The 13805-nt window shown below is 50.9% G+C and overlaps 1 protein-coding gene across 7 annotated transcripts in view; it reads left to right on the plus strand.

The window, feature by feature from the left end:
* The window catches only part of LOC309665353 (small ribosomal subunit protein uS3m), a 182265-nt gene that overhangs the window by 142025 nt on the left and 26435 nt on the right, over nt 1–13805 (plus strand). Inside the window, exons 6-7 of one of the 7 annotated variants that reach the window (XM_082471594.1) lie at nt 9161–9234; nt 9327–9364. The exons of 1 other annotated variant lie outside the window; for it this stretch is intronic. In XM_082471594.1, the coding sequence (XP_082327720.1) occupies nt 9161–9234; nt 9327–9331 (79 nt within the window). In that variant the 3' untranslated portion in view covers nt 9332–9364. 5 more of the 7 variants (XM_082471570.1, XM_082471571.1, XM_082471591.1 and 2 more) reach the window with 5 other exon arrangements.

Consider the following 13805-nt stretch of genomic DNA (forward strand, 5'->3'; position numbering starts at 1 on the left):
TTCTGCTCAATTTTTCTGTAAACCGAAAATTGCTCTAAAAATAAATGTATTACTTCTTTTATTGTATATAATTCATTACATAATATTTATTATAATTATATTTAGTAATTATAATAACTAATAATTATTGTAACAAATAATTATGTATTTTTATATATCTTAGGACTTTATATTCATTCATCCAGTCCTCTGCACCACACTTTTAAGTGCAGTGATCAGTTACCCTGATAAACTGTCACTTCCTAAGGGCAGGGTCTGGGTCCCCACTCCCTGTCCTGTGTGTATGGACCTGCACTAAGACTCTGTGAGTCTTTCTCTCCGCCTTAAGCTTTCCTTTTCGGCCCGTTCTTGTGCACTTAAACCAAGTCGGTGTTGCCAGGGAGACTTGTCTAGCAGACTTGTCCAGCTGAAGAAATGTCCTTTGAGGCATCGTGATGACCTGTTAGCAGCTCCTGTAATCACAGCAGTTTCTCTGCTGTGATAAGTGGGGCTGGGGCTGAGCTGGCAGTTATGATGACCCGGGGTGGGAATGTCTGGTCAGCACAGGGGGCTGCTTACAGCAACTGCAAACAGTGCCACACTGGCCTGGAGGTCTATTCAAGCAAACCTCCAAGGAGGGGGAGCCAGCCCCCTGAGCTTAGCTAGCAAGCGCACACTCCCAGCCACTGGGGTCACCTCCTGCCCTTCCATGCTGTGTTCTGGGAGCTCCCCACAAAGCTGGTGCCAATTCACCTGGCACTTTAAACAAGCACTGTTTGGTCCTGTCACTGGTGAATGGACAGAGACTAACTGATGAGAGCCTTGAACCTCAGGAGACCCAAAGGCAACAGACCTCTTTGTCCCCAGTGGGGTGGAAGGGGTCGGTGTTGCCCACAGTGTCCGCTTCCCTAGGAAAGTGCAGCGTGGGTGTAATGGCCCGTTTGCCTCATCAGCCTGAGAGGGACATCAACATCTTGGAGAGGAGCGAGCAGCTCCTTGCCCAGACCTCAGTTTCCCGATCTGTAAATTGGGTTAACAACCTTCCTCCAGGCACTGTGAGACTGTCAGTTCACAAGTGGAAGCACTCAATGTTTTGAAGCAAAAGTGGAAATGACTGCCATTCAACCTTTAAGTAAAAATCACATAGTCCCCACCCAACAGTTTTATTTTATTTGTTTGCTAGGAATTTTAATAGACAAGTACTACCTCTAAGTCACCTGTGACTGATTTCCATTAAGATGGTTTCAGTAATTTGTGGAACTGCTGCTTATGATCTGAAGCAATGCAGCAAGAGCAGAGAGCAGACGTGGACAGGCCTGGGTTTGAATCTGGATTCTTCCCCTTCAAGGCTTGAAGCAGAGCGAGTCATACCACCCAGCGCCTCAGTTTTCTCATCTGTAACTCGGGGTGACAGAGCTTGCTCTGCGGGGTTGCAGTGGGAACAGCAGTGTCTTATATCGGGGAACTAAGATGGAACCTCGATGCTAAATTGGCCAGCCAGCTGTTGTTTTTCCTAATAATAAAAATGACGAATTAAGGCGGGTGACCTTGCAGCCGAAATGATATGGAAACATTTCAAACAAGTCTCTCAGGACATCATCACATGTTCTGAACCCTTGGAGACTGAAGCAGTTTCTATGAAGTCCTAGGAGCCGTGCGGAGGAATTCATTGAATCATAGAGCCAGGAGAACGGTGGCTGTCACAGCACATAAGCGCCTGGCCTTAAAATCCCCTTCCTGGGGAATGAAACTAATCTTTATTTGCCACAGGATGTATCAATCAGGGCTCGGGTTGCAAGCAAAACAAATGAACTTTGGTAAACTCAAAGGCATTTATGGGAGCGCTATCAGGTTGCTAACAGAACCAAAAGGAAGACTGGCGATCCAGGTTCCAAAAATGCACAGGATCCAGGGGCAACCAGGAAGCAGGCAGAACCCAGCCCCAAGCAGCACACGGCCATCCAGGTTCCAAAAATGCACAGGATCCAGGGGCAACCAGGAAGCAGGCAGAACCCAGCCCCCAGCAGCACACGGCCGCAGGGAGAGGGGGTGCCCCTGAGGCTTCCTGCTCTCCTCACGCCCTCGCTGACACAGCGCTTGGTAGTCCTGTTTCCTCCAAGGTGTGGCCGTCTTTTTGCATTATTTAGGGAGTCCGATTCCATCCAGAGGTTTTAGTTTTCAGATGTTCAATTCTGCCAATATTTTTCTTTACATTTTCTGGGTTTCTTATCATACTTATAAAGCCACTTCCCCCCTGCTGTCATGTTTCTAAATCCCCTATAGTTCCTTCTATGAGTCTTATGGGTTTTCAATATTTAATTTTTTCCTCTGGCATTTCCTTTTGAATGCGGTATGAAGGGGAGGTGTATTTTTATCCATCTTTTTGGATAAATCCATTACACAGAATTCCCCAAAGCCCTTGGGCAGGAAGCTCTGAAGCACAGGACCTTAGCAGAGGCAGGAGGGACTTCCATACAGCTCCTTGCATGGCCAGCGCGTTGAGTGGAATCGGGCACTGGAGAGCTTGCATGTAGAGGAGCGGAGGGAGGGCAGAGGGAGACACACACAACGCTGGCTTCACCTCCACAGCTGCGGCTCTCAGCACACCCCCAGACGATCGGCCATGCCGTTTATCCCCAAACTGAGAAACCCCAGAGAGTGAGAGCCATGAGCCTTCAGGCCAGGACAGCAGGCGTCGGCGGGGGCTCTGCCTGTCCCAGGCAGACCAGGACTGTGGTCTCTGAACACGTAGAGCCCTGTGTTAGAACTTCCCGTTCAAATGCAGGATTCTGGGCCTCACCCCAGAGTTCCTGTCTCAGTGGGTCCTGAAAACCTGTGCTGAACAACTTCCTGGGGGCTCTCAAATACCCTAAAATCTAGGAGCCGCGGTCTTGAGATGGCCCGTCTTCACATGGAAGCCGTGAATCTTGGACCCACCGGGCAGAGCAGGCCTGGGAAGCCCCCACTAGAGGCCCTGGTCCTTTTCCTTCTTGCCTTAAAATGATGGTCATTTGCGGTAAGTTTCACATTCAAGAACGCAAACCCGCCTTGAAAGAACGTTGTGCCCTGGGATGCAGAAGGCTATATGTGAACTTCACTACGTTTCCATTCTAAAAGCTTCCGGTGTGGTAACCTAATGATTCTCCCTTTTGAGGTCTGGAATGAAGAAGAACTAGACTAGTGTCGATCTGTGTTATCATCTGTCACAGCGGCAGCGGCTACAAAACAGCAGTCAGGGTGCTTTCATGCCAAGTCCCAGAAAACTCGCCTGGCCTGAAAGGTGGACGGTCTCCGTGAATGTTTCATCTGCTTGGTTTAGTCCAGTCGTTCCTGACTCTCCCCTGGCCCCCGGCCCATGGGAGCCCCCTTGGGAGCCCAGCTGCCCTGGTTGCTCCTGGCCCTGATTGCGCTGGGGGGTTCACACACCCACCCCTGGGCCAATCGCAGGGACGGGGCAATGGCTCAAGCCAATCAGAGGCCACCCAGGGGCCTGAAGGTGGGGTCACCTTCCTCCTAGGCACTTAGGCTGTGTGGAAGTGGGGTGAACTCTCAGGCAAAAGCTAGGGTTCTCTTGAAAGGGGGGAGGGGACCTGCATGTGGTGTAGGCGGCCAGCAAATGTCACTACAGAAGCAGCCGGCATCTGCCTCCTGCGCGGCGGTTTGCAAAACCCTTTACACTTAGCATCTCATTTAATGCTATGCACACCTTCGAAGTAAATATCATCATCCCCATTTTTTAGGCAGGAAACTGAGGCCTCTGGGATGAAGTGGCTTACCTCAGCTTACGGACAGCACCCCAGCCAGACCCTCCTCTTGACCCGTATCTTCTGCGTGTAGACCCTGGGTCTTTCTATCATAGTATGCTGCTAAATTCCACTCCCACTGGCCTAATATGGCCAACAGTCCTACGTAAGAGGCATTAGAGCCGTCTTAATGGCCCTACTCCCTGTCTCTGAAATGTCCTAGTCCCTGGATAAGGACCCCTCTCCCCTCCCTCCTGCAAAGACAGACGTTCAGTCCTTGCTGCGCACGCTCTCCCCCAGCTGTGAGGCCAGGTGACTTTCCCAAAGGGGAGAAATCAACCTCCTTCTATCTCCCCTGAGGCGATCTCAATGCACGAGGCCCAGTACCTGTGCCCCTGGGAAACAGGTCGCTTGTCCTGTCTCTTTCCAGTCAGCCCTTCATCCTCCTAGGCCTCCACGGGAAACTATTTGAACGCTGATCCCTTGGGAGCTGTGTCTGCGTTTCTAAGTTGCTCAGCTTGCAGACTCAGACTGGAGACCTAGGAAGTCCGTTCTACCACTTGAGAAAGGAGAGAATCAAGTGAACAGCGCGAAAAGCCGGCAAACGCGCACCGTGGTGACATAGGTGACAGAGTAGATTTAGCAGCCATTCGATTCACTATGTCAGAAAAGCTCTGGGAAGGAGTTAGCTCACAGATCCTACTCGAGCCCTGAGTCCGCAGTGAGGGCCAGAGGCCCAGGTGGCAGCAGCGGCCACCAGAACCCCCAGGGCGGGCTGTGGAGCGGCTGTCCTTGGCCTGCAAGCAGGGCCCCGGCTCTGGTCGCTAGTGTTGGAGGGAAGGCCGGCCTGCAGAAGACTTCTGCGGTTCTCAGCGTCTCCCCGCTGTGCCCACGCCACAGTGCCTTGCACGTGGTTCCAGGGCTGTCCTGGCCATGGCGGCCATGGGGCTTCCTTACCCAAGTACTTGTGCCAGCCTCTGCTGTGCTGACATGTAAGCGCTGAAGTCCAGAACAACGGGGGCCAGTTCTCCATCCTCACCCCAGGCACATCCAAAGTCTCCCGGAGACCTCTGTGAACTCCTCTGATCTTGGGGTGCTGGGGGTGCAGGGGTGAGGCGTACGCTTTGAAAGTTACATCTGGCCCCAGGAGCCTGTGTCACCTTAAGTGCTTCCTTGTATGGAGGGTCTCGGTGCCTGGACGTTGATTTCTACCCCACGCTGCCTTGGCATGGCCCGATCCACCCCTGCACGAGCGTACACACACGCGCGCACACCCACACCCACCGTTCTCAGGCACAGTAGCCTAAGTGTAAACTACATCACGGCAACACGGTCCGCCTCAAGTCACGGCTGGCTCCTCTCCCAAGTCCTCTTGCCTCTTGCAGCCCCCATGCAGGGAGTCCAGTGCGCTCTTGGCCCCCTGGCCCTCCCTGCTCCCAGGTCGCTCCCTTCCTGCTTCCTCCTGCACTGACTTGCCCACCCCAATCTACAGAGCCCCTCCTCCCAAACACATTCCAGAACCGCCCTGTAAACACCAGACGTTCTTAAACTTTTGTCTCAGGGCCCCTTTACACTCAAAGTGTATTACGGACCCCAGAGAGCTTCATTTCCATGGGTTTATGTGTCCATATTTACCACAGTAGAGACTGAAACATAACTACTGTACCCACTGAATACCAGGGGCACCGAGACTCAGCAAGAGCCATGCTTGAACCCAAGGCTGTGCAGGGAGCTGAGGCATCATTGGTCCTCGCTGCTGTTTTCCATGTTTACTGGGCAGAGAAGACATCAGTGTTTACATTAGTATCAGATATTCTTTAAATGAGAGCGTCAGGATTTGTGCTCCGTGAAGATGGAAATCTTAGAATATCTGATGACCTCAATCACTGAGCTTATAACACCTTTTTTTTCGGGCCGTATATTCCCTCCTATGCAATAAAGTCAATTCTATACTCAAAATATTCCTGTAAAAAGATCACACCACGCTAGCAATTTTCTGTGCCATTTAACCATTGCCCTGGAAGGTTGTGTATCATCTCTACTCTTTTTTTTTTTAAATTAATTAATTAATTTATTTATTTATTTTGGCTGTGTTGGGTCTTCGTTTCTGTGCCAGGGCTTTCTCCAGTTGCGGCGAGTGGGAGCCACTCTTCGTCGCGGTGCGCAGGCCTCTCACTATCACGGCCTCTCTTGTTGCGGAGCACAGGCTCCAGACGCACAGGCTCAGTAGTTGTGGCTCATGGGCTTAGTTGCTCCGCGGCATGTGGGATCCTCCCAGACCAGGGCTCGAACCCGTGTCACCTAGCATTGGCAGGCAGATTCCCAACCACTGTGCTACCAGGGAAGCCCTCATCTCTACTCTTGGTTGGGTGTCTTTTTACGCTTCCCAGTAGAAAGCCTAAAGCATAGGGCCTCCCTCCCTCTCCGCGACCCTGTGCTTTGCCAGGATTGTCTTGGACAGAGAGGGCTGTGGGCAACGCAGCACGTCCAGAGCAAACTTCCAGCACGCCCTGAGGTGCCCTCTCTGCTTTGTTGCCATGTGTGTGCCCCCCACCCTGAGCGATCACTACTCCTGGGTGCATGTGTGTGTGAATGGACATATGTGTGAAAGTGTGTGTGCGCGTGCCCATGCATCTATCCCATCACTTTCTAACTGGTCTCTCTCGTCCCACACCTGTCCCTCCACGATCCCTCCTCTGCACCGCACTCCGAGGCTCCGTTTTTGAAGTTGACCTTATCCTAGCGCTTCCCCCTGCTGAAGTCCTCTGACCCCCGCCCAGCTCCTCGCCACGGCCCAAGGGACCTGACTGACAGGCCGTCTGCTTGGCATCTCCACGCGTCTGCCTCGCCCTCCCCTCCCACGACGGCTCTTGTCCAGCCCAGAATGGGCCACTGTCTTGGGCACTGCGCAGATGGAGTATTTCCTCTCTGCCCCAACGCCCTGACGGCCTTGCCTCCAGTGAGTGTAAATATCAGGAAGAGCCGACAGCCTCCAGAGAGTCTCAGCAAGGTCCCCATACAGTCTGAACCCCTGCACCCTGGAACTTGTTTCCCTTCCAGCACTAACCGAAATTCTCAGCCCGGCTCTTGACTTGGAGATGTCTCTACATGTGGACCGCTGTCTCCCCCACTTGTGGAATGCAGCCTGGTAGGCCCTGCTGTGAGCTGCGCCCCAGGCCTGGCTGGAGCGGGTCCCGGATGTACTGACCCTGTGTACGACCACAAGCAAGTGGGTGTCTCTGCCCCTTCGAGTCTCTTTGAGCCTCTGCTGCTCATTTCCCACCCACACTTCCACGCCCCTTCCCCAGCCCCAGCCCCATCCAGTGGCCACATCTGTGCGCAGTGACAATCTCAGTCTTAATGAGAAACAATAAAGGTTAATTATCCTCAGAGTCTGACAGGTGTCTCTCAACTCTTTTGCATAAAAAGGCAAGGCCACCCAGCTGGCCTCTGGGTTGCAGCCCTCAGGAATCCTGTCGTGTTGTTTAAACAAATGAGAAAGGGCACATCAAAGGGGCCTTTTACAAAGGCCAGGGGAAGCTGAGGGAGCTATCAGCGACCTGTCCCAGTGTGAAAAGGCCATTGGAGAGAGGGGGACGGGGACGGGGCTGGGGATGAGGATGGGGTGGGGTGGCCGCTCCCTCTGGCCTCCCGCCGTTCTCAGCTGCCCGGTGGGGAGATCCTGTTTTCATCTTCATATTCCTCAGGTGAATTGTGACCATCTTTTCCACATGGTGATTTTGTATGTTTTCTTAGGGAACGTAGTCAGAGCCCTAATGTCAAATGATGATGTGATCTGGCTGTTTGAGGATAAACAAATAATCAGCTGGGGAAAGAGGTAAAATAGCAATTGTGGATTTTTTGATCCTCCTACAGTCAGAATGATTGGTACTGACTTTGCTTTTTAACTTTTTATTTGGAGACAGAGGAATTTGCAAAGACAGTAGAGAGGCCCTGTGCACCCCTCTCCCCGAGCCCCCAACCTTCCAGAACTGTAGTTCAACATCAAAACCAGGAAACTGACCTTGGTTCAATGGGTGTAGTTCTGTCATTTAATCACATGTGAAGATTTGTATAACCACCACCACAATCCAGATACAGAATTGTTCCGTCACCACATCCCTAACACTTGCATCCACTAATTTGTTCTCTAAATATTATTGTGAAAGGAAGAAAAAGGAATGTTCGGTGTGGGCGGAGGCGTGCAGGGACATCTCACCATAGAGAATGTACAGATGGCAAACAGGCACATGCAAAGACGTTCACTATCATTGGCTGAGGGAAGTGCAAACCACATGAGATAGCTCTAAACACCTATCAGAACAGCTAACATAAAAACAACGACGACATCAGATGCTGGTTAGGATTCGCAGAAACTGTATCCCTATACACTGCTGTTGGGAATGGAGATTGGTGCCACCGCTGTGGGACTGACTTGTTACCAAATTAAATTGTATTTCTAGCTTTCATTCTATGACACAAATAAATCTCTTCAAATCAGTCCTGATTGAAAGTCTCAGGTAATTCAGCCTTGCCAATAAACCAGGGGTCCCTCAAAGCCAGGCACCACCCCGTCCTTGCCTGCCCCACATGCAGGCGAGGACGGGGCCCAGCCCAATGCCATGGTTTCTCTCTCGCCCTTTCATACCTTTCGTACTGTTCAGACACTCAGGAGCCCCGGGACCCCATTCTGGTAGACTCCAGCCTACCTGCCTACACTGCCTGGAGTGGTGTGTCCCGTGGTCCCCACCAGTGGCGTATCACCACCTTGCTCTCCCTGTTCCCAAAACCTTTCCCATCACTCCACCATCCTCTGTGCCATTTTGAATTTTGGTTGCATATGGAAACCTCTCTGTTCCCTGCTAGACTCTCACGGGCAGGGCCCACTTATGACTCCTCCACATCCCCGGCCTCTAGCGTGCAGAAGGGGCTCACTAACTAACGTTTGTGAGCTAAGCCCTTAACAAGCCTGGTGAGGAAAGTTTTCAGAGGGAGCAGGGTTGAAACCTGGATTTCTTGCGAACACGCTGCAAAGGATTTTCCTCCTTACAAGACAATACCGGCTTGTGGAAAACTCAAAAAAATATAGTCAAGAAAGTTAAAAAAAAATTAACCCCTATGCAATCCCACCCTCGGGGCTGACATGCTGGGGCTGTAACTTTCCAGACATCTGTGGAAGCCTGAAATTTGCATGTTGCTAAGAGGAAGTGTCAAACTAAGGCTAAGAATAAAATGAATACCGAAAATGAAAGCAGGAAACTAGAAGCTGGAGGCCAGCTGGGCCCCACTATAGATGGACATCGGGGAGGGGGGTGGTACACAGCAAGGCCCAGCTGCAAATCCTGTCGCTGTCACCTGCTCTGTCAGCATCCTGACAAACACACCGGGACCCTCACTCTGCTTTTACATATTCTAAAAATGCACCCTATCTGTTTCAGGGCCGGGCAGAGGAAGAAGAGAAACTTTGGGAATGTTAGAGGCCAAAATGTAATGGAAACTAAAGTGTTTACAGGTAAGAAAGGAGAAATAGCATCCAAAATGGGGTCACAAACTTTCCGGCAAAGGGCCAGGTAGTAAGTGTTTTATACTTTGTGGATCACACAGGCTAACACCGAACTCTGCCGTCACGGTACACGAACAGCTAAGGACAACGTGAACACGAATGTGTGCGTTCAGTAAAAGCACACCTTCAACACAGGCCGTGGAGGCAGATGTGAGCAGTGCTCTCACACACCTGTGGGAAAGACAGCAGAAATCATGGCAGTAAATGGGACTCTAAGCTTTCCAGAATCTACAGAGTTGCACCCAATTTACTAAATTGTTCACTTTCATGGCACCTGCTCTCTGTTTCTCCTGGACAAGGTGTTCTGGGAACTTCACCCGGGTGAGAGTGCATCACACAGATCCCGGCACAGAGCTGTAGGGGAGGGGACAGGTGCCTAGCACAGGTTGCGCAGAGCGTCCTGGACGCGCCGGCCTGGGAGAACCTCAGGAAGGAAGTGTATTGTTATGAGCATGACCTTGAAGGTGATGCAAAGTATGATAGCATTTCTAGGAAGCCCTACATAAGCCAGACTAAGCAACTCATTATTTAAGGATGCAGGCATGTTGCAGCTTGCCATCAAAGAACTGATAAATACACATTTCAGGCAGGAGCGGAGAAGACAGCCCCGGAGTGGTTGCGTGTCAAGTCCTGGCCTCATTCCTGGGCTTTGCAATGTGCACACATTTCATATCTTCCTTCCTACATAATCCAAGATCACAGGCTAGCATGGGAGACCCAGCTCAGTTCCCTATTCCTGTAAGAGGAGAAAATTCGATCTGTGCTCTTGGCTTTCCAGAGACTTCTCTCTTTAATCAAGGGCTGGCTCCCCTCTCCCTCCTCTCCTGCCTGGCTACGCCTTGCCTGCTCTGGGGACCTTCAGCACACAAGTGTCCCCCCGGAGGCCTGGAAAAGAAAGCTGGGCGGGCACTCCACAGCTGGCTCCAGAGAACTCGGCTGGTTTCAGAGGATGGCAGGATGGCCATTCACACGGGAAAAGGTTTTTGTTGCCACATGAACTATGTCGGGACCGTTCCTGCCACCTCCTCTGGGAAGGACGGGCCAGCCCGAGGCAGTCACCTTCACCGTCGTCCTGTGTCCTTGCCCTGGTGACGTGAAAGGCAGGCGAGGCTCGGGGGCAGGCTTCTCACTTTCTTCCTGCACCATCTTCCCTGCGCTCCTGCCCTTTCAGCACCTCCGTTCCCTCATCTGTAAAATCAGGAGGGTTGTTAGGGAGACCGGATGAGTTAAAATGTGAGAGGACTTTCCTGGCTGTCCAGTGGTTAAGACTCTGCGCTTCCAATGCAGGCAGTGTGGGTTTGATCTCTGGTCGGGGAACTAAGATCCCACATGCCGCATGGGACGGCCAAAAAAAAAAAAAAAAAAAGTGAAGTTTAGGACAATGCCTGACCTAGGGACACACTTGATAATAATGTTGGCTATTATTGTTTTTACTAAGAGACTTTTCTTCATTCGGCAACTCTTTACTGAGCATCTACTATGCCCTAGGGACAGAGACAAGACCCCCCCTCCACTGCGCTCAGTGGCGGAATGGACCTGCCGGCCTCCCCAGGCTCTGGAAGCACCTAGAAGGTGACACTGGCTTTACCCACCGCTACGCCCCCAGGGTTGGCACAGCTCCTGGCACACTTCAGCTGCTCAGCCCCGTGCGGACAATGAAAGGCGGGAGTTTGCCCCCATCCGCTGCGTGCAGTACTGCGGCTTTCGTGTCCTTCAGGCAGAGCGCCAGGACCGCAACTGTCAGTTCTGCAGCCTCTAATTCTGCTGCCCTCTGATCATGAAGATAAGCTGTTGTCATTAGGGAGAATTCAGAAACTAAGGACAAAAATAAACAAGAAAATGGTCATGACTATAACACCAGGATCCATATTCCAACTGAGTTAATATTTTGGCTCATATGCTTCTAGCCTTAACATAGATTTTTAGGGTAGTTTGCCTTCTGTTATGTGAACAATTATTTCCCTTTATTTTGGGCGAGGAGCATCTGTCCATATCAGATGGCTGCGTAACATCTCAACACACGAAGGGGTCATATTTAATGTGACCGTTTATTCTCCTATTGTTGAACATTGAGTTTTCACTTTTTAAAAGTCTTGGCTTTTATGGGTAACTCGACAAGAACTTCTTTATACATAAACCTTTGTCCATATTTTTATTGCCTTTGTCAAGTCCTGCATGAGGCTAATTATTCTGTCAGATTTAAAGCTTTGGATACCTACCATGTTGTTTTTCAGAAATACAGAGTCAATTTTTTCTCCCCTTAGGATGTCTGATAGCTAAGATGAGCATCAGCCTTAAAAATCCTTGCTAAAAAATATAGGGGAGAAAATGAAAGTTTGTTGTCCCTTTTAATTCACCCTTCTTTGAATCCTAGAGAGGAAGTCTGCCCTGCCTTCCTCTGTTCTGTTTAACGGCCATGTCCTATACTGGCTTCAATGCCACAGTGTGACCAAGAAGGGTCGGTCTCCCGCCCAGGGAGGATCTTTCCCAGTGAGTTTATGGGGCGACCAAAGGACTCTCCAAACTGTCCTGTTAAAAGAAGAATGTTGCCTGTTCTGTGTAGCACCCACACTTAGAAGTTTTCTGTTGAGAAAGCCCCACTGTATTCAATCGACCAAGCTCAAGAAATGGTCCATAAAATTAAAGGCCATTTGATTTTCTTGGGATCTAATCTTCATGATGGTGCAGCTCCTGGATTTGGTGAGTCTGCATATGCACAAATTTTCTATGTACATAGCAAGTGCTATAAAGTGTTCAATATTTTTTGAGACTAGGATCTCATTCAAGTTCCAGGGAACGAGAGGGGAGTAATATGTGTTACATGTTCTGGTACATTCCAAATTCACTGGAGGTTTTTTTTACAGGAGTGGAATATGATTAGATATATATTGCAAAATGATCATTCTAGCAGCCATGTTGGGGAAGGACCAGGGGCCTAGAATGAAGAAAGGGAGACCAGCTGTTAGGTGGTTGTAACATCAGACACAAGAGGTTACAACTCAGACTCAGGCAGGAAAACTCAGCATAGGTTTGACCGGGAGACAGAATCTGGAGGGTCTGATGGATGATGTGAGAAGGAGAGAGGGCTCCTGTGTGGTGACACCATTCACCAAGAAAGGGAACACCAGAAAAAGAGGAGGCGAGGTCCCTGAAGGGGGCTTTCAAGACGGAAGAGATCCAAGTAGGTTATGGCTGGAAAAAAAGCATCCAAATAACACAGAAGGAGGAGAAGGGAAGGCTGATACACAGAGCCAGGAAGAAGGTCATGCAGCAGGTCCTTGGGAAGGAATGAAGGATGTAATCCAAAGCCCAGGTCCTCAGGGCTCAGCCTTGCTTAGGACAGAAGGGGCCAGGCCAGTCCCCAGGACGAGATACGGAGGCACAATGCAAAGGGAGGCCATGATCTGTCTGAGGGACGGAGCCACCTCCCTGGGGGACGGCCCTGGGCTGGACTTCTGGGCAGAGGAGTCGTGGGGGAGTGTGCGCCCTTCCAGCTGAGCGCGAACCAGCCGCCAGGCCAGGGTGCTGGGAAGTGTGTGGATGGAGATTGCTGAGCCCTGAAGCTGGGCAAACTCTAGATGGTTGTGAGACACAGAGTCGTTGCTCCCTCAAGTCCACGTCCTAACCCCTGGATCCTGTGAACACATAACCTCACGTGGCAAGGGCCTTCGCAGATGTGACTAAATTAAACATCGAGATGGGGAGACTGTCCTGGCTTACCCGGCAGGCTCAGTGTAGTCCTGAGGGTCCTCATACAGGACAGAGGGCGGTAGAAAAGTCAGAGAAGGAGAGGTGCCAGTGGAAGCAGAGGTGGGGGGATGCCATTGCTGGCTCTGAAGGTAGAGGAAGGGGCCCCCGGCCAGCACACGCGGGCAGCCTCCAGCACCTGGAAGAGGCAAGGAGATGGAGCCTCCCCTCCAGCCTCGAGAGGAAGCACAGCCCTTCCCACACCTTGATTTTAGCCCAGTGAGACCCACTGTGGACTTCTGACCTCCAGAACTGGAAAAGAATAAATCTGTTAAAACTATAAAGGAACAGAACAAAATTTAAGCCACTAAAATTGTGGTAACTTGTTATAGGAGCCACAGAAAAGGAATGAAATGCCAGAGACCAAAACGTACTGGGTAAGAGAGAGGCCAGCCACCTGAATTTATATATTTATTTATTTATTTATTTATTTATCTATCTATCTATCTATCTTTGGCTGCGTTGGGTCTTCGTTGCTGCTCACGGGCTTTCTCTAGTTGCGGCGAGCGGGGGCTACTCTTTGTTGAGGTGTGCGCGCTTCTCATTGCAGTGGCTTCTCTTGTTGCGGAGCACAGGCTCTAGGTGCGTGGGCTTCAGTAGTTGTGACACTCAGGCTCAGTAGTTGTGGCTCGTGGGCTCAGTAGTTGTGGCTTGAGGGCTCTAGAGCTCAGGCTCAGTAGTTGTGGCGCGTGGGCTTAGTTGCTATGCAGCATGTGGGATCTTCCCAGACCAGGGCTCGAACCCATGTCCCCTGCATTGGCAGGTGGATTCTT

The sequence above is a fragment of the Balaenoptera physalus genome (assembly GCF_965194825.1).
Source record: "Balaenoptera physalus genome assembly, chromosome: 8".
NCBI classification, from domain to species: Eukaryota; Metazoa; Chordata; class Mammalia; order Artiodactyla; family Balaenopteridae; genus Balaenoptera; species Balaenoptera physalus.